The sequence below is a fragment of the Neocloeon triangulifer genome, unplaced genomic scaffold, assembly GCF_031216515.1.
Source record: "Neocloeon triangulifer isolate White Clay Creek 2 clone unplaced genomic scaffold, ASM3121651v1 ptg000011l, whole genome shotgun sequence".
NCBI lineage: Eukaryota > Metazoa > Arthropoda > Insecta > Ephemeroptera > Baetidae > Neocloeon > Neocloeon triangulifer.
In genome coordinates, this window is record NW_026775553.1 from 3,465,981 (window position 1) to 3,489,039 (window position 23,059).

The 23,059-nt window shown below is 33.5% G+C and overlaps 4 protein-coding genes across 4 annotated transcripts in view; 3 read left to right on the forward strand and 1 right to left on the reverse strand.

Moving 5' to 3' along the window:
- Window positions 1-23,059, reverse strand: part of LOC132196209 (piwi-like protein Siwi) — a 49,183-nt gene that overhangs the window by 15,288 nt on the left and 10,836 nt on the right. The window lies entirely within an intron of this gene.
- On the forward strand, window positions 393-5,137 carry LOC132196059 (uncharacterized). Its single transcript, XM_059618448.1, has 3 exons — window positions 393-406; window positions 2,384-2,457; window positions 2,571-5,137. Exon 3 carries the CDS (start codon window positions 2,651-2,653, stop codon window positions 4,955-4,957), a length of 2,307 nt encoding a protein of 768 aa, XP_059474431.1. The 5' UTR covers window positions 393-406; window positions 2,384-2,457; window positions 2,571-2,650; the 3' UTR covers window positions 4,958-5,137.
- LOC132195889 (uncharacterized) lies at window positions 9,189-12,343 on the forward strand. The gene is made up of 2 exons (XM_059618174.1): window positions 9,189-9,895; window positions 10,009-12,343. Exon 2 carries the CDS (start codon window positions 10,089-10,091, stop codon window positions 12,114-12,116), a length of 2,028 nt encoding a protein of 675 aa, XP_059474157.1. The 5' UTR covers window positions 9,189-9,895; window positions 10,009-10,088; the 3' UTR covers window positions 12,117-12,343.
- LOC132196119 (uncharacterized) lies at window positions 17,572-20,958 on the forward strand. The gene is made up of 2 exons (XM_059618542.1): window positions 17,572-18,278; window positions 18,392-20,958. The coding sequence occupies exon 2, from the start codon at window positions 18,472-18,474 to the stop codon at window positions 20,776-20,778; it is 2,307 nt and encodes a 768-aa protein (XP_059474525.1). The 5' UTR covers window positions 17,572-18,278; window positions 18,392-18,471; the 3' UTR covers window positions 20,779-20,958.

Below are 23,059 nucleotides of genomic sequence, written 5' to 3' on the forward strand. Positions count from 1 at the left end.
TTAATTTTTTTTCAAAATTTAAACTTGTTTATTTTATACTAAGCAGCATTTTAAATTATATTTGAAAACATATTTTATTGTTGTTATCATTTAATGCATCACGTTGGTATTTTTTTCCCTTGGAGGAAGTAACAAATCGGTATAAAAATGAACCGTAACCGCGATTTTTTACAGTTTTTGAAGTGTTATTTTGTGCCGTTTAAAACCCTAGATAACATTTAAGATGAATATAAACGTTGTTCTTTCATTTTTATCACAATTGGCTCACATTATTTTGAAGTTATTAGTAAGATTTACCAAAATTTCAAGGCCCCTGCTGGAAAACCGGTTATCAAAAGCCAACAACGTCAAACCGCAAAAGGGGGCGTGGTATGTTATTTTGTTATGGAAAAACGAAAAAAAGCACGTAAATCTCGATCTCTACTGATATTTTTAAATTAAGTATATTAATTTTGTCTACTTTGCGTGTGAATATCGGTATTGACCACACATTCTTTATTTACAATGCCACCTCCAGAGAAAAGACCGCGTTCGAGTGGTCTCTGCATAGCAAAGGTACATATGTAAAAAATTGAAGCACAATTCAATATGAATTTGTTTCCCCACGCCCTTAACTTTGAATACTATATATTTACAAATGTCTTTAATTGATTTCAGAATATACGAACAAACATCAGATTATTGGATTTGCAAATAAATTCCCCTGGACCTGACAAAGTGAAGAATGAAAATATTAAACTACTTGTTGAATCCTTACTCCCCGAAATAACGCAATTTTTCACCAAATGCTTGGAGCTAGGAACATGTCCAGAGGAATGGAGGCAGTCAAATCTAAAACTCTTGTATAAGGGAAAAGGGGACGCGGAAAATACAAATTCATATAGAGGAATATGTATTAGTTCGGCTTTTTACAATCTGTTAGATCGTGTACTGCATGCACGTATCTACTCATCTTTGATTCACGAGATTCCAGGCAATCAATATGGTTTTGTGAAAGGAAAATCCACTTTACAGGCAATTAAGTCCTTAGTTAATAACATTCAAGAGACAGTTTATAAGAAGAAATCACCCTTATATGCCTTATTTTTGGATGTAATTAGTAAAGCTTTTGACTCAATAGATAGGGCGTTTATTTTTAAGAAGTTAATAGAAAGCAAGAAGCTAACGTTCACGGAGTTAAATTATTTAGCTCACAACTTAGACTTAAATTTCTTGAGAATAGTAGATGGAGTAACAGTATCAAAACTTATTACACAATCAAATGGGGTAAGACAGGGGGGATGCACGTCCCCATTTCTGTTCAATTACTCTTTAGCTGATATAAATAATATTCTACGAGATTTGCCAAACGTGAAAGCCATTTATTATGCAGATGATATTGTTTTAACCTCAGAAAAATTAAGTGACTTGAAAATTGCTTTAGCCAGAATGAAAGAATTTTTGTTAAAACGCAGTTTGAAACTTAACTTGGAAAAGGGCAAATTCATGAAATTCAGAAATAAGGGTCTAGGAAAATATGCATTAAGTGACCGCCTAGATTTAGGTGGAATTGAAATAGAGAGAGTTGCTGAGTTTACATATTTAGGAGTTACTTTTCAACCATCAGGAATCTCTTTTGGAAAGCACATTGAAAAAAGAACAAGAGCTGCATTGCTGGCCACTTATAATATACGAGAACTAAAACAATTATCCATTGAAACAGCACACAAGCTATTTGATCTAAAAATTTCCCCAATTGCGTCCTACGGCATTGAAGAAATATGGCCTTTCCTAACAAAGACTGATTTTGAAAATCTTGAAAAAGTCAAAACAAGATATTTAAAAAGAGTTTTAGGACTGTCCAAGTATATTAGATCTAGATTTGTGTATGAATTAGTTGACACTGATCTCTTTGTATCGGACTTACAGGTAAAATATTCTCTAACTGAAACTGAAGCATTCCAGAAATTTTGTATGTCTAAATATTTAAACAAACTTGAGATATGTGATGAGTTCTACGAGACAGAAACTATGAAGAATAAAAATTGGCAATGTGCAATGTTCAGTGATCGCCAAGTGTTTACGAGATTTGCCTGTCACGGGTACCACTATTTATTTTGTAAGAATAAAAATTTTCATTCTCAAGCGACAATAGATTGTGAATGCAAGCACTGCGGTAAGAAATGTTCACAATATCATATTCTTGAATGTAATGAACGTAAACTAAGCCTAAGAGAGGCTGCAAAAATCAAAATTAACTAATTTTGTACTTTGTAATAATTATCGAAACAAGCTTAATTGTAAAATTAATTTTAGGAAGACAAATTAGCTTTAGACACCCGTTGTACACCTAGTTGTGTTCAATAAATACTCTATCTATCTAAATAAATTCCGACGATTCTAGCTCAGACAGTTTCTGCGGGACTTCTGCTAGTGACACAAGATTGGAAGTGGAAGACCATGAAGCATCTCATATTTGTAAGTTTATTTATTCCAATTTAAAACCTAGTACTGTTTTTTGTTTGTTAATTATTTGAATTAGAATTTGGAGCTCATGAAAATTTATTGATTATTTTTATTTTGATATCTAGCTGCAGAGCCATTTGACGTCGACGTCGACACCTCATTGGCATCAAATTTGGAATGTGAAGAAGATTTCTTGGACTACATCATGAGTGAGGATGAACCCCTTGAGAGCGACGATGAAGAGGCTAACTACGCGAATCGTGAGAATATTAGTGGGCAGAATACTTTACATGATTTTGATGAGTTGCAAAGGTTAGCAGAGGAATTGCTATTGAAAGATCCCTTATATGCTGGCTGTGACTTGACTTTAATCGAAACTTTGATACGGCTTGTGACTATATACAAAAAGCATTCGCTTCCAAAATCCGCCTTGGGGGAGATTATTTCACTTTTCTTTGATGCATTGCCTAAACCGTGTATATTTCCCTCTTCAAAGCACAATTTTTTCAAAATAATTAATCAACTAACTCCGGGAAATGAGACTCCTGTAGTTTCATATTCCTGTTCAAGGTGCTATGAACCTTTTACAAGCAAGCAAACTACAATATGTCCAAAATGTGAATCTTCACAATCACCTGCAGTTTGTGTCACAAATGACATTAAAACTATAATCAGACATATGTTTGAATGTAGAGGTCTGGCCACATTATTTGAAAAAAATGACAATAATTTAAACTCGAATTTAAATTCTTCAATCACTGACGTGATGGATGGTATTGTAAGCAAGAGGATAGAGAAATCAAGCAAATATGATCTCTATTTAATTCACAACACAGATGGTTTTCCATTTGCAAAAAGCAACAAAAAACAATTTTGGCCAAATTTTTTAGCTATTGGAAATATCCCACCCAAATTAAGATCAAAATTTATTGTTCTTGTCAGCATTTGTTTCACTCCAAATAAGCCAAATCTACTAAGATACATGATTCCGTTCGCAGAAAATATGCTTACATTAGGTACCGAAGGGTTCACCTGGAGACACCCTCTTACTAAGACTGATATAAAATCAAGGCTCTTCATTGTATCTAGCACTGTTGATGCTCAAGCAAGAGCACCTTTAATGAACATGAATTTTTATAATGCAGAATATGGGTGCTCATTTTGTGAAATTGAATGTACAAGTCGAGGAGAGGGACAAGGCCCAGGTAAACTCTATCCTTATGAAAAGTATGGCGGACTGCGAAAACCACTGACACGATCAAGGGAAAGATCTATTCAGCAAGCAAATTTACTATTTGGTGCTGCTCGAGAGGAAAGGGTTAAACAAGGAAAAGCGCATCCTGAACATGAAAAAGGTGTGAAAGGGCATTGCCCGTTTGTAATGCTACCACACTTTGATGTTATAAATAGCTTCTCTCCAGATTATTTACATTCTTGCCTCATTGGAGTGACAAAGAGATGGACAAAGCATATTTTGAACTCTCAAAATCACTCAAAACCCTTTTACATTGGCCTTATGTCTCATCTTGTAGATGAAAGAATAAAAAAAATTAGAGTTCCATCGTTTGTAACTCGGCTGCCAAGAGGATTGGATGATATATCATTTTGGAAAGCAAGTGAATATAGAAATTGGCTTCTCTTTTATTCGTTGCCGTGTTTAAAAGGAATTTTAAATGACAAATTTTTGTTACACCACGCCTTGCTAGTGGAAGCTATTTATACATTGGACAAATCAGTTGTATCACAAGCTGATTTACAATTGTCAAATAAACTATTAAATGACTATTGCTCTCAGTATGGTTCACTTTATGGCAGATTAGAAGAGACATTCAATTTACACATGCTTCTGCATTACACAAATTCTGTGGAGCATATTGGACCTTTATGGGCGTCTAGCACTTTTATTTTTGAAAATGCAAATGGCACAATGAGAACCTCAGTGCAGGGGAAAAATAATATTGCTTTGGAATTAGTGAATACAAGCCAAATCCATTCAGCTTTATATACGCTTAATCATATATATGCATTAGAAGATTTACAGCCAGAAAAGTATTCATTTTTAGGAGCGAAAATCCCCTTTGAGGTAATAGCCAAAGAAGACCAAGTCTGCTTGCAAATTATAAAACTGTGTAATGCCTTGCAAACAGATGTCTTTAATATTGAGCTATATTTGCGAGCCAAAATTAAAGGCATTATGTATACCTCGGAATCATATTTGCGGGCAACAAAAACGTGCTCATACTATGTTTGTTACTTAGAGAATGATGTAAAAAAATTCTCAAAAGTGTTGTATTATGTAAAACTTTTTAACCAAAAATATTTCATCGGAAAGGAAGTTAAATTAGTTGATGAATGCTTTAAATTACCATCAGGTGGTGCAGTGAGGCACTTAAAAAATTGTGTCACCACTAGCAAATTTGTCACTGCAAACTTGTCCTCATTGCAGTATCCTCTTTATAAAATTTTCAACCTTATTGCTGAGCCACCAAATTTGCACGAATTTAATTTATAGTAGTATAATATTAGACTACTATAGCATATATGCTCTATAATAATTTTCTGTATGATAAAAATTGTAATTATTTAAGGAATGGTCTTCTTAATTTATTAAATAATCCAAATGTATATTTTTGAAATGTATTTTGTGAAATTAAAAAGAAAAATAAAGAAAATTTTGAGTATTTCATATGGAACTAAATTAAATAATTTAATTTTTTCATCACCTTTGCGAAAAACAAGCCAAACGAAAATATTTCTTTTACCCAGGAAATGGAAAATTATACCATAAAAATTTGCAGAGTTCTGAAAAAGGACTAATGATTTTTTTGAAGTTGTGGAAAAGGACTAAAAGAGTTTATCAGAATCCTTTTAAATTACTTTTTAGTCCTTAAACCGAGAATAAGGACAAAAGTAAGTCCTTAAAATTATTAAAAGGACTTCTAAGTTTTATACGATTGTCCTTACTTTTTGAAAAAAGGACTATTATAGTACTTTTTCTTTGGAAAAAGACTAAAAAGTCCTTATATAAGTCCTTAAACATAGGGAAAAGGACATATTAGTCATTAACGTTTTCACCTGACAACAGTGACTAATGAACTTCTCTCAATCCTTAAATATGTTGAAAATTTTGAAAATTTCATTTTGGCTGGAGACTTTAATTGCCGACTGGATACTAAAAACAGAAAAATTGACTCGCTGCTTGATTTTGCTGAGGAAAACAGTCTGACAATAGTAAATGAATATCCATATAAAAGTACCTACGACTGTAGTAATGGTCATAGTGTGTTTGATTTAATCTTCAAAGGGCCAAAAATTTACACCGAAAATTTTAAAATTTGCCCAACCATAAGAAAACATAATTTTATTTCAATAGAATTTAATTTCACAAAACAAAAGAACAGAAATGGGGACATGTCTTTGAATAAGAAAAATTTTAAATTAGATGAAAACATACTTAAAGAGCTTATTGAGACTAAATATAAAAATATTCTAAGAACAAATCTGGAAAAGGGGGACGTTGAAGAGTTTTATAAAAATATGATAAATATTATGAAAGAGGCCGACATTCCTCGTAGGCAAACTGAACGGATTAGTCAACCGTGGTTTGATTCTGAATGCTACGAATTAAAACAGAAATTGAACGAATGGAGAGAGTGCTTGGAAGTGGCTGAAAGTTTAAATGTAACTAGTATAATCAAGATTCTATTACCGCACTATACCGCATTAAAAAGAAATTACAAAAATGTGTGTGAAATGAAGAAGAACGCTTTTGTGCAAATGAAGGAGTTGGACATTTTAAAAGAGGCGGAGCAGAATAAGTGCTATAAAATTCTCAAGTTGAGCAAAAGTTTTTACAATACAAACAATATATAATGATGGATGAATGGGAGTGCAATTTTGAAAAAATTTTCAACGAGAAAAAATTGAGTGAAAATGAATCGTTAAATCTGAAAGAGATGATAGTAGATTACAGAAATGATATAAATTTTTCACCTATTATGGAAGAAGAAGTTTTGTTAGCATTAAAGAAAATGAAAAACGGGAAATCCCCTGGACCTGACAAAGTGAAGAATGAAAATATTAAACTACTTGTTGAATCCTTACTCCCCGAAATAACGCAATTTTTCACCAAATGCTTGGAGCTAGGAACATGTCCAGAGGAATGGAGGCAGTCAAATCTAAAACTCTTGTATAAGGGAAAAGGGGACGCGGAAAATACAAATTCATATAGAGGAATATGTATTAGTTCGGCTTTTTACAATCTGTTAGATCGTGTACTGCATGCACGTATCTACTCATCTTTGATTCACGAGATTCCAGGCAATCAATATGGTTTTGTGAAAGGAAAATCCACTTTACAGGCAATTAAGTCCTTAGTTAATAACATTCAAGAGACAGTTTATAAGAAGAAATCACCCTTATATGCCTTATTTTTGGATGTAAGTAAAGCTTTTGACTCAATAGATAGGGCGTTTATTTTTAAGAAGTTAATAGAAAACGATCTCCCGGAGACTGAAAATTATTTAAAGTTCCTTGAGAGTTATAATTCTGAACATGACATTAGATTTAATGTTAACTTTAATGTCACACCGGCAATGAGAAATGATGTATGGAAACAACCCTTATTTGATAAACGCCATGTTTTTTGTCGATATGCCATGCACGGTTTTCACAACCAAATCTGTAGCAATAGTTCCGAGCGACAGCAGTGCTTCGATGAAAGTGATTCCTGCGTGTGTTTGCTATGCGGTGAGAAATGCACCCAGTACCACCTGGCCGAGTGCAAAAATCGCATCCTTAGTATTAATGACTATTCAAAAATGAAGTGAAAGACTTTGAATTTATTTTGTCGCGCACCACATTGAAAATTGTTTTGTAAAATTTTTTAAGTTAAGTTGAAGTTGTACTCAAATGAGTTTCAAATAAAAGAATATATATATAATAGAAAGCAAGAAGCTAACGTTCACGGAGTTAAATTATTTAGCTCACAACTTAGACTTAAATTTCTTGAGAATAGTAGATGGAGTAACAGTATCAAAACTTATTACACAATCAAATGGGGTAAGACAGGGGGGATGCACGTCCCCATTTCTGTTCAATTACTCTTTAGCTGATATAAATAATATTCTACGAGATTTGCCAAACGTGAAAGCCATTTATTATGCAGATGATATTGTTTTAACCTCAGAAAAATTAAGTGACTTGAAAATTGCTTTAGCCAGAATGAAAGAATTTTTGTTAAAACGCAGTTTGAAACTTAACTTGGAAAAGTGCAAATTCATGAAATTTAGAAATAAGGGTCTAGGAAAATATGCATTAAGTGACCGCCTAGATTTAGGTGGAATTGAAATAAAGAGAGTTGCTGAGTTTACATATTTAGGAGTTACTTTTCAACCATCAGGAATCTCTTTTGGAAAGCACATTGAAAAAAGAACAAGAGCTGCATTGCTGGCCACTTATAATATCGTTCATACAGCGGCTAAATGGACAAAATGAAATTTACAATTGAGACGTTTGGTTAGTTTGAAATTTTCAATATCAACGATTGGTCATTTCACGATTTACAGGCACGGGTGTTCTAATCGAGAAAAACAGCGTTATTTGTGTGTCAACGGGAAAGTGATTTTTGAGAGCGTCTAAAAAATGGAAATTTTGAGATTTCAAGGGTGGTCAGTCATGAAATCAGTTGATTTAATTATATTTATGCGCTAAAAGTGTAGGAAAAATCCGGATTTCCCGGAAAAGTGAGTTATAAGGAGGTTTGACAAAAAATTCATATCTCAGCTTCTAATTGAGATAAATTCAAAAACTTAAAGCGAAAATGCAGCTCAAGACATGCCCTTTCTCGGGGATGGGTAGGGATAATTTTCAAGGCCGTGTTTCTTAATGAGGGTGGGGTGATAAAAATTGAGGGGTTGTAAAACAAATGTTATGCAACTTGCAGAACGTTGGAAAAAATTACAAAGAAACCTCATCATATGAGACAACAACCCCTCATAGGGCGAATATTTCCTGCAACCCCTTAGTATTGTAATTAATTCTTGAATATGTGTCTCATATGGCCAAAATGGACCTATTTTGGGGATTTATTTTCAATACCAGGAGGTTGCAGGAAATATTCGCCCTATGAGGGGTTGTTGTCTCATATGATGAGGTTTCTTTGTAATTTTTTCCAACGTTCTGCAAGTTGCATAACATTTGTTTTACAACCCCTCAATTTTTATCACCCCACCCTCATTAAGAAACACGGCCTTGAAAATTATCCCTACCCATCCCCGAGAAAGGGCATGTCTTGAGCTGCATTTTCGCTTTAAATTTTTGAATTTATCTCAATTAGAAGCTGAGATATGAATTTTTTGTCAAACCTCCTTATAACTCACTTTTCCGGGAAATCCGGATTTTTCCTACACTTTTAGCGCATAAATATAATTAAATCAACTGATTTCATGACTGACCACCCTTGAAATCTCAAAATTTCCATTTTTTAGACGCTCTCAAAAATCACTTTCCCGTTGACACACAAATAACGCTGTTTTTCTCGATTAGAACACCCGTGCCTGTAAATCGTGAAATGACCAATCGTTGATATTGAAAATTTCAAACTAACCAAACGTCTCAATTGTAAATTTCATTTTGTCCATTTAGCCGCTGTATGAGCGATATACGAGAACTAAAACAATTATCCATTGAAACAGCACACAAGCTATTTGATCTAAAAATTTCCCCAATTGCGTTCTACGGCATTGAAGAAATATGGCCTTTCCTAACAAAGACTGATTTTGAAAATCTTGAAAAAGTCAAAACAAGATATTTAAAAAGAGTTTTAGGACTGTCCAAGTATATTAGATCTAGATTTGTGTATGAATTAGTTGACACTGATCTCTTTGTATCGGACTTACAGGTAAAATATTCTCTAACTGAAACTGAAGCATTCCAGAAATTTTGTGTGTCTAAATATTTAAACAAACTTGAGATATGTGATGAGTTCTACGAGACAGAAACTATGAAGAATAAAAATTGGCAATGTGCAATGTTCAGTGATCGCCAAGTGTTTACGAGATTTGCCTGTCACGGGTACCACTATTTATTTTGTAAGAATAAAAATTTTCATTCTCAAGCGACAATAGATTGTGAATGCAAGCACTGCGGTAAGAAATGTTCACAATATCATATTCTTGAATGTAATGAACGAAAACTAAGCCTAAGAGAGGCTGCAAAAATCAAAATTAACTAATTTTGTACTTTGTAATAATTATCGAAACAAGCTTAATTGTAAAATTAATTTTAGGAAGACAAATTAGCTTTAGACACCCGTTGTACACCTAGTTGTGTTCAATAAATACTCTATCTATCTAAATAAATTCCGACGATTCTAGCTCAGACAGTTTCTGCGGGACTTCTGCTAGTGACACAAGATTGGAAGTGGAAGACCATGAAGCATCTCATATTTGTAAGTTTATTTATTCCAATTTAAAACCTAGTACTGTTTTTTGTTTGTTAATTATTTGAATTAGAATTTGGAGCTCATGAAAATTTATTGATTATTTTTATTTTGATATCTAGCTGCAGAGCCATTTGACGTCGACGTCGACACCTCATTGGCATCAAATTTGGAATGTGAAGAAGATTTCTTGGACTACATCATGAGTGAGGATGAACCCCTTGAGAGCGACGATGAAGAGGCTAACTACGCGAATCGTGAGAATATTAGTGGGCAGAATACTTTACATGATTTTGATGAGTTGCAAAGGTTAGCAGAGGAATTGCTATTGAAAGATCCCTTATATGCTGGCTGTGACTTGACTTTAATCGAAACTTTGATACGGCTTGTGACTATATACAAAAAGCATTCGCTTCCAAAATCCGCCTTGGGGGAGATTATTTCACTTTTCTTTGATGCATTGCCTAAACCGTGTATATTTCCCTCTTCAAAGCACAATTTTTTCAAAATAATTAATCAACTAACTCCGGGAAATGAGACTCCTGTAGTTTCATATTCCTGTTCAAGGTGCTATGAACCTTTTACAAGCAAGCAAACTACAATATGTCCAAAATGTGAATCTTCACAATCACCTGCAGTTTGTGTCACAAATGACATTAAAACTATAATCAGACATATGTTTGAATGTAGAGGTCTGGCCACATTATTTGAAAAAAATGACAATAATTTAAACTCGAATTTAAATTCTTCAATCACTGACGTGATGGATGGTATTGTAAGCAAGAGGATAGAGAAATCAAGCAAATATGATCTCTATTTAATTCACAACACAGATGGTTTTCCATTTGCAAAAAGCAACAAAAAACAATTTTGGCCAAATTTTTTAGCTATTGGAAATATCCCACCCAAATTAAGATCAAAATTTATTGTTCTTGTCAGCATTTGTTTCACTCCAAATAAGCCAAATCTACTAAGATACATGATTCCGTTCGCAGAAAATATGCTTACATTAGGTACCGAAGGGTTCACCTGGAGACACCCTCTTACTAAGACTGATATAAAATCAAGGCTCTTCATTGTATCTAGCACTGTTGATGCTCAAGCAAGAGCACCTTTAATGAACATGAATTTTTATAATGCAGAATATGGGTGCTCATTTTGTGAAATTGAATGTACAAGTCGAGGAGAGGGACAAGGCCCAGGTAAACTCTATCCTTATGAAAAGTATGGCGGACTGCGAAAACCACTGACACGATCAAGGGAAAGATCTATTCAGCAAGCAAATTTACTATTTGGTGCTGCTCGAGAGGAAAGGGTTAAACAAGGAAAAGCGCATCCTGAACATGAAAAAGGTGTGAAAGGGCATTGCCCGTTTGTAATGCTACCACACTTTGATGTTATAAATAGCTTCTCTCCAGATTATTTACATTCTTGCCTCATTGGAGTGACAAAGAGATGGACAAAGCATATTTTGAACTCTCAAAATCACTCAAAACCCTTTTACATTGGCCTTATGTCTCATCTTGTAGATGAAAGAATAAAAAAAATTAGAGTTCCATCGTTTGTAACTCGGCTGCCAAGAGGATTGGATGATATATCATTTTGGAAAGCAAGTGAATATAGAAATTGGCTTCTCTTTTATTCGTTGCCGTGTTTAAAAGGAATTTTAAATGACAAATTTTTGTTACACCACGCCTTGCTAGTGGAAGCTATTTATACATTGGACAAATCAGTTGTATCACAAGCTGATTTACAATTGTCAAATAAACTATTAAATGACTATTGCTCTCAGTATGGTTCACTTTATGGCAGATTAGAAGAGACATTCAATTTACACATGCTTCTGCATTACACAAATTCTGTGGAGCATATTGGACCTTTATGGGCGTCTAGCACTTTTATTTTTGAAAATGCAAATGGCACAATGAGAACCTCAGTGCAGGGGAAAAATAATATTGCTTTGGAATTAGTGAATACAAGCCAAATCCATTCAGCTTTATATACGCTTAATCATATATATGCATTAGAAGATTTACAGCCAGAAAAGTATTCATTTTTAGGAGCGAAAATCCCCTTTGAGGTAATAGCCAAAGAAGACCAAGTCTGCTTGCAAATTATAAAACTGTGTAATGCCTTGCAAACAGATGTCTTTAATATTGAGCTGGCATTATTTTTTTTAACGGGACCCACTTTTGGCATGGGGTCGGCGGATCTTGTTGAAAATTGGTAGTTTGGTTGCCCTTAGGGTGCAGACAAATAGTTTAGAAGGATTTTTGAAAATTCTCAAAATTGCCTATTTTACAGGGGCTCAAAGTTGGGGATTTTTAAAAAAGGTGTTTTCGAAAATCAAAAATATCTCAGCTCCTGCTGCAGATAGCGCATGTGTGTATATAAACAAAGTTGTAGGAAATTAGACGCCCTACAACTTTGCCATAGTGACCAAGGTCATAGGTCAAAGTTCAGGGTCAAATTTTTAAGCTTGAATTTTTTGATGCGCCACCAAAGTACCTAGTACATAAAAATTTTTGATTCCATTATAGCCAAAAGTTGCTCTAGTTGGTAGTCAACAACATATTAAAATTTGGCGAGACTTTTTTTTTCCGTTTTCGAGATATTTTAGGTCAAAAGCAGAAAAACGTGGTTTTCCGAGCATTTTCCTACACAAATCAACATTTAACCGCCCGTAACTTTTTTCCTGCTAAAGTTACGCAAAAATGTGTAATGACAAAAAATGATTGCCTTGACCTTTTCTTTTAAACCATGTATCGCACATAGTGACCAGGTCACAAAAGGTCATTGACCTCGGTGACCTGTGACCTTTCCAAAAATATTTGCTGGAAATGTTTCACCTCAATGAAAAGAAACATTAGAGTATCTGAAATTCAGTTTTGCACTTGCAAGGTCACAGGTCACCGAGGTCAATGAACTTTTGTGACCTGGTCACTATGTGCGATACATGGTTAGAAAGAACAGGTCAAGGCAATCATTTTTTGTCATTATACATTTTTGCGTAACTTTAGCAGGAAAAAAGTTACGGGCGGTTAAATGTTGATTTGTGTAGGAAAATGCTCGGAAAACCACGTTTTTCTGCTTTTGACCTAAAATATCTTGAAAACGGAAAAAAACAGTCTCGCCAAATTTTAATATGTTGTTGACTACCAACTAGAGCAACTTTTGGCTATAATGGAATCAAAAATTTTTATGTACTAGGTACTTTGGTGGCGCATCAAAAAACTCAAGCTTAAAAAGTTGACCCTGAACTTTGACCTATGACCTTGGTTACTATGGCAAAGTTGTAGGGCGTCTAATTTCCTACAACTTTTTTTTTATACACACATGCGCTATCTGCAGCAGGAGCTGAGATATTTTTGATTTTCGAAAACACCTTTTTTAAAAATCCCCAACTTTGAGCCCCTGTAAAATAGGCAATTTTGAGAATTTTCAAAAATCCTTCTAAGCTATTTGTCTACACCCTAAGGGCAACCAAACTACCAATTTTCAACAAGATCCGCCGACCCCATGCCAAAAGTGGGTCCCGTTAAAAAAAATAATGCCAGCTATATTTGCGAGCCAAAATTAAAGGCATTATGTATACCTCGGAATCATATTTGCGGGCAACAAAAACGTGCTCATACTATGTTTGTTACTTAGAGAATGATGTAAAAAAATTCTCAAAAGTGTTGTATTATGTAAAACTTTTTAACCAAAAATATTTCATCGGAAAGGAAGTTAAATTAGTTGATGAATGCTTTAAATTACCATCAGGTGGTGCAGTGAGGCACTTAAAAAATTGTGTCACCACTAGCAAATTTGTCACTGCAAACTTGTCCTCATTGCAGTATCCTCTTTATAAAATTTTCAACCTTATTGCTGAGCCACCAAATTTGCACGAATTTAATTTATAGTAGTATAATATTAGACTACTATAGCATATATGCTCTATAATAATTTTCTGTATGATAAAAATTGTAATTATTTAAGGAATGGTCTTCTTAATTTATTAAATAATCCAAATGTATATTTTTGAAATGTATTTTGTGAAATTAAAAAGAAAAATAAAGAAAATTTTGAGTATTTCATATGGAACTAAATTAAATAATTTAATTTTTTCATCACCTTTGCGAAAAACAAGCCAAACGAAAATATTTCTTTTACCCAGGAAATGGAAAATTATACCATAAAAATTTGCAGAGTTCTGAAAAAGGACTAATGATTTTTTTGAAGTTGTGGAAAAGGACTAAAAGAGTTTATCAGAATCCTTTTAAATTACTTTTTAGTCCTTAAACCGAGAATAAGGACAAAAGTAAGTCCTTAAAATTATTAAAAGGACTTCTAAGTTTTATACGATTGTCCTTACTTTTTGAAAAAAGGACTATTATAGTACTTTTTCTTTGGAAAAAGACTAAAAAGTCCTTATATAAGTCCTTAAACATAGGGAAAAGGACATATTAGTCATTAACGTTTTCACCTGACAACAGTGACTAATGAACTTCTCTCAATCCTTAAATATGTTGAAAATTTTGAAAATTTCATTTTGGCTGGAGACTTTAATTGCCGACTGGATACTAAAAACAGAAAAATTGACTCGCTGCTTGATTTTGCTGAGGAAAACAGTCTGACAATAGTAAATGAATATCCATATAAAAGTACCTACGACTGTAGTAATGGTCATAGTGTGTTTGATTTAATCTTCAAAGGGCCAAAAATTTACACCGAAAATTTTAAAATTTGCCCAACCATAAGAAAACATAATTTTATTTCAATAGAATTTAATTTCACAAAACAAAAGAACAGAAATGGGGACATGTCTTTGAATAAGAAAAATTTTAAATTAGATGAAAACATACTTAAAGAGCTTATTGAGACTAAATATAAAAATATTCTAAGAACAAATCTGGAAAAGGGGGACGTTGAAGAGTTTTATAAAAATATGATAAATATTATGAAAGAGGCCGACATTCCTCGTAGGCAAACTGAACGGATTAGTCAACCGTGGTTTGATTCTGAATGCTACGAATTAAAACAGAAATTGAACGAATGGAGAGAGTGCTTGGAAGTGGCTGAAAGTTTAAATGTAACTAGTATAATCAAGATTCTATTACCGCACTATACCGCATTAAAAAGAAATTACAAAAATGTGTGTGAAATGAAGAAGAACGCTTTTGTGCAAATGAAGGAGTTGGACATTTTAAAAGAGGCGGAGCAGAATAAGTGCTATAAAATTCTCAAGTTGAGCAAAAGTTTTTACAATACAAACAATATATAATGATGGATGAATGGGAGTGCAATTTTGAAAAAATTTTCAACGAGAAAAAATTGAGTGAAAATGAATCGTTAAATCTGAAAGAGATGATAGTAGATTACAGAAATGATATAAATTTTTCACCTATTATGGAAGAAGAAGTTTTGTTAGCATTAAAGAAAATGAAAAACGGGAAATCCCCTGGACCTGACAAAGTGAAGAATGAAAATATTAAACTACTTGTTGAATCCTTACTCCCCGAAATAACGCAATTTTTCACCAAATGCTTGGAGCTAGGAACATGTCCAGAGGAATGGAGGCAGTCAAATCTAAAACTCTTGTATAAGGGAAAAGGGGACGCGGAAAATACAAATTCATATAGAGGAATATGTATTAGTTCGGCTTTTTACAATCTGTTAGATCGTGTACTGCATGCACGTATCTACTCATCTTTGATTCACGAGATTCCAGGCAATCAATATGGTTTTGTGAAAGGAAAATCCACTTTACAGGCAATTAAGTCCTTAGTTAATAACATTCAAGAGACAGTTTATAAGAAGAAATCACCCTTATATGCCTTATTTTTGGATGTAAGTAAAGCTTTTGACTCAATAGATAGGGCGTTTATTTTTAAGAAGTTAATAGAAAGCAAGAAGCTAACGTTCACGGAGTTAAATTATTTAGCTCACAACTTAGACTTAAATTTCTTGAGAATAGTAGATGGAGTAACAGTATCAAAACTTATTACACAATCAAATGGGGTAAGACAGGGGGGATGCACGTCCCCATTTCTGTTCAATTACTCTTTAGCTGATATAAATAATATTCTACGAGATTTGCCAAACGTGAAAGCCATTTATTATGCAGATGATATTGTTTTAACCTCAGAAAAATTAAGTGACTTGAAAATTGCTTTAGCCAGAATGAAAGAATTTTTGTTAAAACGCAGTTTGAAACTTAACTTGGAAAAGTGCAAATTCATGAAATTTAGAAATAAGGGTCTAGGAAAATATGCATTAAGTGACCGCCTAGATTTAGGTGGAATTGAAATAAAGAGAGTTGCTGAGTTTACATATTTAGGAGTTACTTTTCAACCATCAGGAATCTCTTTTGGAAAGCACATTGAAAAAAGAACAAGAGCTGCATTGCTGGCCACTTATAATATCGTTCATACAGCGGCTAAATGGACAAAATGAAATTTACAATTGAGACGTTTGGTTAGTTTGAAATTTTCAATATCAACGATTGGTCATTTCACGATTTACAGGCACGGGTGTTCTAATCGAGAAAAACAGCGTTATTTGTGTGTCAACGGGAAAGTGATTTTTGAGAGCGTCTAAAAAATGGAAATTTTGAGATTTCAAGGGTGGTCAGTCATGAAATCAGTTGATTTAATTATATTTATGCGCTAAAAGTGTAGGAAAAATCCGGATTTCCCGGAAAAGTGAGTTATAAGGAGGTTTGACAAAAAATTCATATCTCAGCTTCTAATTGAGATAAATTCAAAAACTTAAAGCGAAAATGCAGCTCAAGACATGCCCTTTCTCGGGGATGGGTAGGGATAATTTTCAAGGCCGTGTTTCTTAATGAGGGTGGGGTGATAAAAATTGAGGGGTTGTAAAACAAATGTTATGCAACTTGCAGAACGTTGGAAAAAATTACAAAGAAACCTCATCATATGAGACAACAACCCCTCATAGGGCGAATATTTCCTGCAACCCCTTAGTATTGTAATTAATTCTTGAATATGTGTCTCATATGGCCAAAATGGACCTATTTTGGGGATTTATTTTCAATACCAGGAGGTTGCAGGAAATATTCGCCCTATGAGGGGTTGTTGTCTCATATGATGAGGTTTCTTTGTAATTTTTTCCAACGTTCTGCAAGTTGCATAACATTTGTTTTACAACCCCTCAATTTTTATCACCCCACCCTCATTAAGAAACACGGCCTTGAAAATTATCCCTACCCATCCCCGAGAAAGGGCATGTCTTGAGCTGCATTTTCGCTTTAAATTTTTGAATTTATCTCAATTAGAAGCTGAGATATGAATTTTTTGTCAAACCTCCTTATAACTCACTTTTCCGGGAAATCCGGATTTTTCCTACACTTTTAGCGCATAAATATAATTAAATCAACTGATTTCATGACTGACCACCCTTGAAATCTCAAAATTTCCATTTTTTAGACGCTCTCAAAAATCACTTTCCCGTTGACACACAAATAACGCTGTTTTTCTCGATTAGAACACCCGTGCCTGTAAATCGTGAAATGACCAATCGTTGATATTGAAAATTTCAAACTAACCAAACGTCTCAATTGTAAATTTCATTTTGTCCATTTAGCCGCTGTATGAGCGATATACGAGAACTAAAACAATTATCCATTGAAACAGCACACAAGCTATTTGATCTAAAAATTTCCCCAATTGCGTTCTACGGCATTGAAGAAATATGGCCTTTCCTAACAAAGACTGATTTTGAAAATCTTGAAAAAGTCAAAACAAGATATTTAAAAAGAGTTTTAGGACTGTCCAAGTATATTAGATCTAGATTTGTGTATGAATTAGTTGACACTGATCTCTTTGTATCGGACTTACAGGTAAAATATTCTCTAACTGAAACTGAAGCATTCCAGAAATTTTGTGTGTCTAAATATTTAAACAAACTTGAGATATGTGATGAGTTCTACGAGACAGAAACTATGAAGAATAAAAATTGGCAATGTGCAATGTTCAGTGATCGCCAAGTGTTTACGAGATTTGCCTGTCACGGGTACCACTATTTATTTTGTAAGAATAAAAATTTTCATTCTCAAGCGACAATAGATTGTGAATGCAAGCACTGCGGTAAGAAATGTTCACAATATCATATTCTTGAATGTAATGAACGAAAACTAAGCCTAAGAGAGGCTGCAAAAATCAAAATTAACTAATTTTGTACTTTGTAATAATTATCGAAACAAGCTTAATTGTAAAATTAATTTTAGGAAGACAAATTAGCTTTAGACACCCGTTGTACACCTAGTTGTGTTCAATAAATACTCTATCTATCTAAATAAATTCCGACGATTCTAGCTCAGACAGTTTCTGCGGGACTTCTGCTAGTGACACAAGATTGGAAGTGGAAGACCATGAAGCATCTCATATTTGTAAGTTTATTTATTCCAATTTAAAACCTAGTACTGTTTTTTGTTTGTTAATTATTTGAATTAGAATTTGGAGCTCATGAAAATTTATTGATTATTTTTATTTTGATATCTAGCTGCAGAGCCATTTGACGTCGACGTCGACACCTCATTGGCATCAAATTTGGAATGTGAAGAAGATTTCTTGGACTACATCATGAGTGAGGATGAACCCCTTGAGAGCGACGATGAAGAGGCTAACTACGCGAATCGTGAGAATATTAGTGGGCAGAATACTTTACATGATTTTGATGAGTTGCAAAGGTTAGCAGAGGAATTGCTATTGAAAGATCCCTTATATGCTGGCTGTGACTTGACTTTAATCGAAACTTTGATACGGCTTGTGACTATATACAAAAAGCATTCGCTTCCAAAATCCGCCTTGGGGGAGATTATTTCACTTTTCTTTGATGCATTGCCTAAACCGTGTATATTTCCCTCTTCAAAGCACAATTTTTTCAAAATAATTAATCAACTAACTCCGGGAAATGAGACTCCTGTAGTTTCATATTCCTGTTCAAGGTGCTATGAACCTTTTACAAGCAAGCAAACTACAATATGTCCAAAATGTGAATCTTCACAATCACCTGCAGTTTGTGTCACAAATGACATTAAAACTATAATCAGACATATGTTTGAATGTAGAGGTCTGGCCACATTATTTGAAAAAAATGACAATAATTTAAACTCGAATTTAAATTCTTCAATCACTGACGTGATGGATGGTATTGTAAGCAAGAGGATAGAGAAATCAAGCAAATATGATCTCTATTTAATTCACAACACAGATGGTTTTCCATTTGCAAAAAGCAACAAAAAACAATTTTGGCCAAATTTTTTAGCTATTGGAAATATCCCACCCAAATTAAGATCAAAATTTATTGTTCTTGTCAGCATTTGTTTCACTCCAAATAAGCCAAATCTACTAAGATACATGATTCCGTTCGCAGAAAATATGCTTACATTAGGTACCGAAGGGTTCACCTGGAGACACCCTCTTACTAAGACTGATATAAAATCAAGGCTCTTCATTGTATCTAGCACTGTTGATGCTCAAGCAAGAGCACCTTTAATGAACATGAATTTTTATAATGCAGAATATGGGTGCTCATTTTGTGAAATTGAATGTACAAGTCGAGGAGAGGGACAAGGCCCAGGTAAACTCTATCCTTATGAAAAGTATGGCGGACTGCGAAAACCACTGACACGATCAAGGGAAAGATCTATTCAGCAAGCAAATTTACTATTTGGTGCTGCTCGAGAGGAAAGGGTTAAACAAGGAAAAGCGCATCCTGAACATGAAAAAGGTGTGAAAGGGCATTGCCCGTTTGTAATGCTACCACACTTTGATGTTATAAATAGCTTCTCTCCAGATTATTTACATTCTTGCCTCATTGGAGTGACAAAGAGATGGACAAAGCATATTTTGAACTCTCAAAATCACTCAAAACCCTTTTACATTGGCCTTATGTCTCATCTTGTAGATGAAAGAATAAAAAAAATTAGAGTTCCATCGTTTGTAACTCGGCTGCCAAGAGGATTGGATGATATATCATTTTGGAAAGCAAGTGAATATAGAAATTGGCTTCTCTTTTATTCGTTGCCGTGTTTAAAAGGAATTTTAAATGACAAATTTTTGTTACACCACGCCTTGCTAGTGGAAGCTATTTATACATTGGACAAATCAGTTGTATCACAAGCTGATTTACAATTGTCAAATAAACTATTAAATGACTATTGCTCTCAGTATGGTTCACTTTATGGCAGATTAGAAGAGACATTCAATTTACACATGCTTCTGCATTACACAAATTCTGTGGAGCATATTGGACCTTTATGGGCGTCTAGCACTTTTATTTTTGAAAATGCAAATGGCACAATGAGAACCTCAGTGCAGGGGAAAAATAATATTGCTTTGGAATTAGTGAATACAAGCCAAATCCATTCAGCTTTATATACGCTTAATCATATATATGCATTAGAAGATTTACAGCCAGAAAAGTATTCATTTTTAGGAGCGAAAATCCCCTTTGAGGTAATAGCCAAAGAAGACCAAGTCTGCTTGCAAATTATAAAACTGTGTAATGCCTTGCAAACAGATGTCTTTAATATTGAGCTATATTTGCGAGCCAAAATTAAAGGCATTATGTATACCTCGGAATCATATTTGCGGGCAACAAAAACGTGCTCATACTATGTTTGTTACTTAGAGAATGATGTAAAAAAATTCTCAAAAGTGTTGTATTATGTAAAACTTTTTAACCAAAAATATTTCATCGGAAAGGAAGTTAAATTAGTTGATGAATGCTTTAAATTACCATCAGGTGGTGCAGTGAGGCACTTAAAAAATTGTGTCACCACTAGCAAATTTGTCACTGCAAACTTGTCCTCATTGCAGTATCCTCTTTATAAAATTTTCAACCTTATTGCTGAGCCACCAAATTTGCACGAATTTAATTTATAGTAGTATAATATTAGACTACTATAGCATATATGCTCTATAATAATTTTCTGTATGATAAAAATTGTAATTATTTAAGGAATGGTCTTCTTAATTTATTAAATAATCCAAATGTATATTTTTGAAATGTATTTTGTGAAATTAAAAAGAAAAATAAAGAAAATTTTGAGTATTTCATATGGAACTAAATTAAATAATTTAATTTTTTCATCACCTTTGCGAAAAACAAGCCAAACGAAAATATTTCTTTTACCCAGGAAATGGAAAATTATACCATAAAAATTTGCAGAGTTCTGAAAAAGGACTAATGATTTTTTTGAAGTTGTGGAAAAGGACTAAAAGAGTTTATCAGAATCCTTTTAAATTACTTTTTAGTCCTTAAACCGAGAATAAGGACAAAAGTAAGTCCTTAAAATTATTAAAAGGACTTCTAAGTTTTATACGATTGTCCTTACTTTTTGAAAAAAGGACTATTATAGTACTTTTTCTTTGGAAAAAGACTAAAAAGTCCTTATATAAGTCCTTAAACATAGGGAAAAGGACATATTAGTCATTAACGTTTTCACCTGACAACAGTGACTAATGAACTTCTCTCAATCCTTAAATATGTTGAAAATTTTGAAAATTTCATTTTGGCTGGAGACTTTAATTGCCGACTGGATACTAAAAACAGAAAAATTGACTCGCTGCTTGATTTTGCTGAGGAAAACAGTCTGACAATAGTAAATGAATATCCATATAAAAGTACCTACGACTGTAGTAATGGTCATAGTGTGTTTGATTTAATCTTCAAAGGGCCAAAAATTTACACCGAAAATTTTAAAATTTGCCCAACCATAAGAAAACATAATTTTATTTCAATAGAATTTAATTTCACAAAACAAAAGAACAGAAATGGGGACATGTCTTTGAATAAGAAAAATTTTAAATTAGATGAAAACATACTTAAAGAGCTTATTGAGACTAAATATAAAAATATTCTAAGAACAAATCTGGAAAAGGGGGACGTTGAAGAGTTTTATAAAAATATGATAAATATTATGAAAGAGGCCGACATTCCTCGTAGGCAAACTGAACGGATTAGTCAACCGTGGTTTGATTCTGAATGCTACGAATTAAAACAGAAATTGAACGAATGGAGAGAGTGCTTGGAAGTGGCTGAAAGTTTAAATGTAACTAGTATAATCAAGATTCTATTACCGCACTATACCGCATTAAAAAGAAATTACAAAAATGTGTGTGAAATGAAGAAGAACGCTTTTGTGCAAATGAAGGAGTTGGACATTTTAAAAGAGGCGGAGCAGAATAAGTGCTATAAAATTCTCAAGTTGAGCAAAAGTTTTTACAATACAAACAATATATAATGATGGATGAATGGGAGTGCAATTTTGAAAAAATTTTCAACGAGAAAAAATTGAGTGAAAATGAATCGTTAAATCTGAAAGAGATGATAGTAGATTACAGAAATGATATAAATTTTTCACCTATTATGGAAGAAGAAGTTTTGTTAGCATTAAAGAAAATGAAAAACGGGAAATCCCCTGGACCTGACAAAGTGAAGAATGAAAATATTAAACTACTTGTTGAATCCTTACTCCCCGAAATAACGCAATTTTTCACCAAATGCTTGGAGCTAGGAACATGTCCAGAGGAATGGAGGCAGTCAAATCTAAAACTCTTGTATAAGGGAAAAGGGGACGCGGAAAATACAAATTCATATAGAGGAATATGTATTAGTTCGGCTTTTTACAATCTGTTAGATCGTGTACTGCATGCACGTATCTACTCATCTTTGATTCACGAGATTCCAGGCAATCAATATGGTTTTGTGAAAGGAAAATCCACTTTACAGGCAATTAAGTCCTTAGTTAATAACATTCAAGAGACAGTTTATAAGAAGAAATCACCCTTATATGCCTTATTTTTGGATGTAAGTAAAGCTTTTGACTCAATAGATAGGGCGTTTATTTTTAAGAAGTTAATAGAAAGCAAGAAGCTAACGTTCACGGAGTTAAATTATTTAGCTCACAACGTAGACTTAAATTTCTTGAGAATAGTAGATGGAGTAACAGTATCAAAACTTATTACACAATCAAATGGGGTAAGACAGGGGGGATGCACGTCCCCATTTCTGTTCAATTACTCTTTAGCTGATATAAATAATATTCTACGAGATTTGCCAAACGTGAAAGCCATTTATTATGCAGATGATATTGTTTTAACCTCAGAAAAATTAAGTGACTTGAAAATTGCTTTAGCCAGAATGAAAGAATTTTTGTTAAAA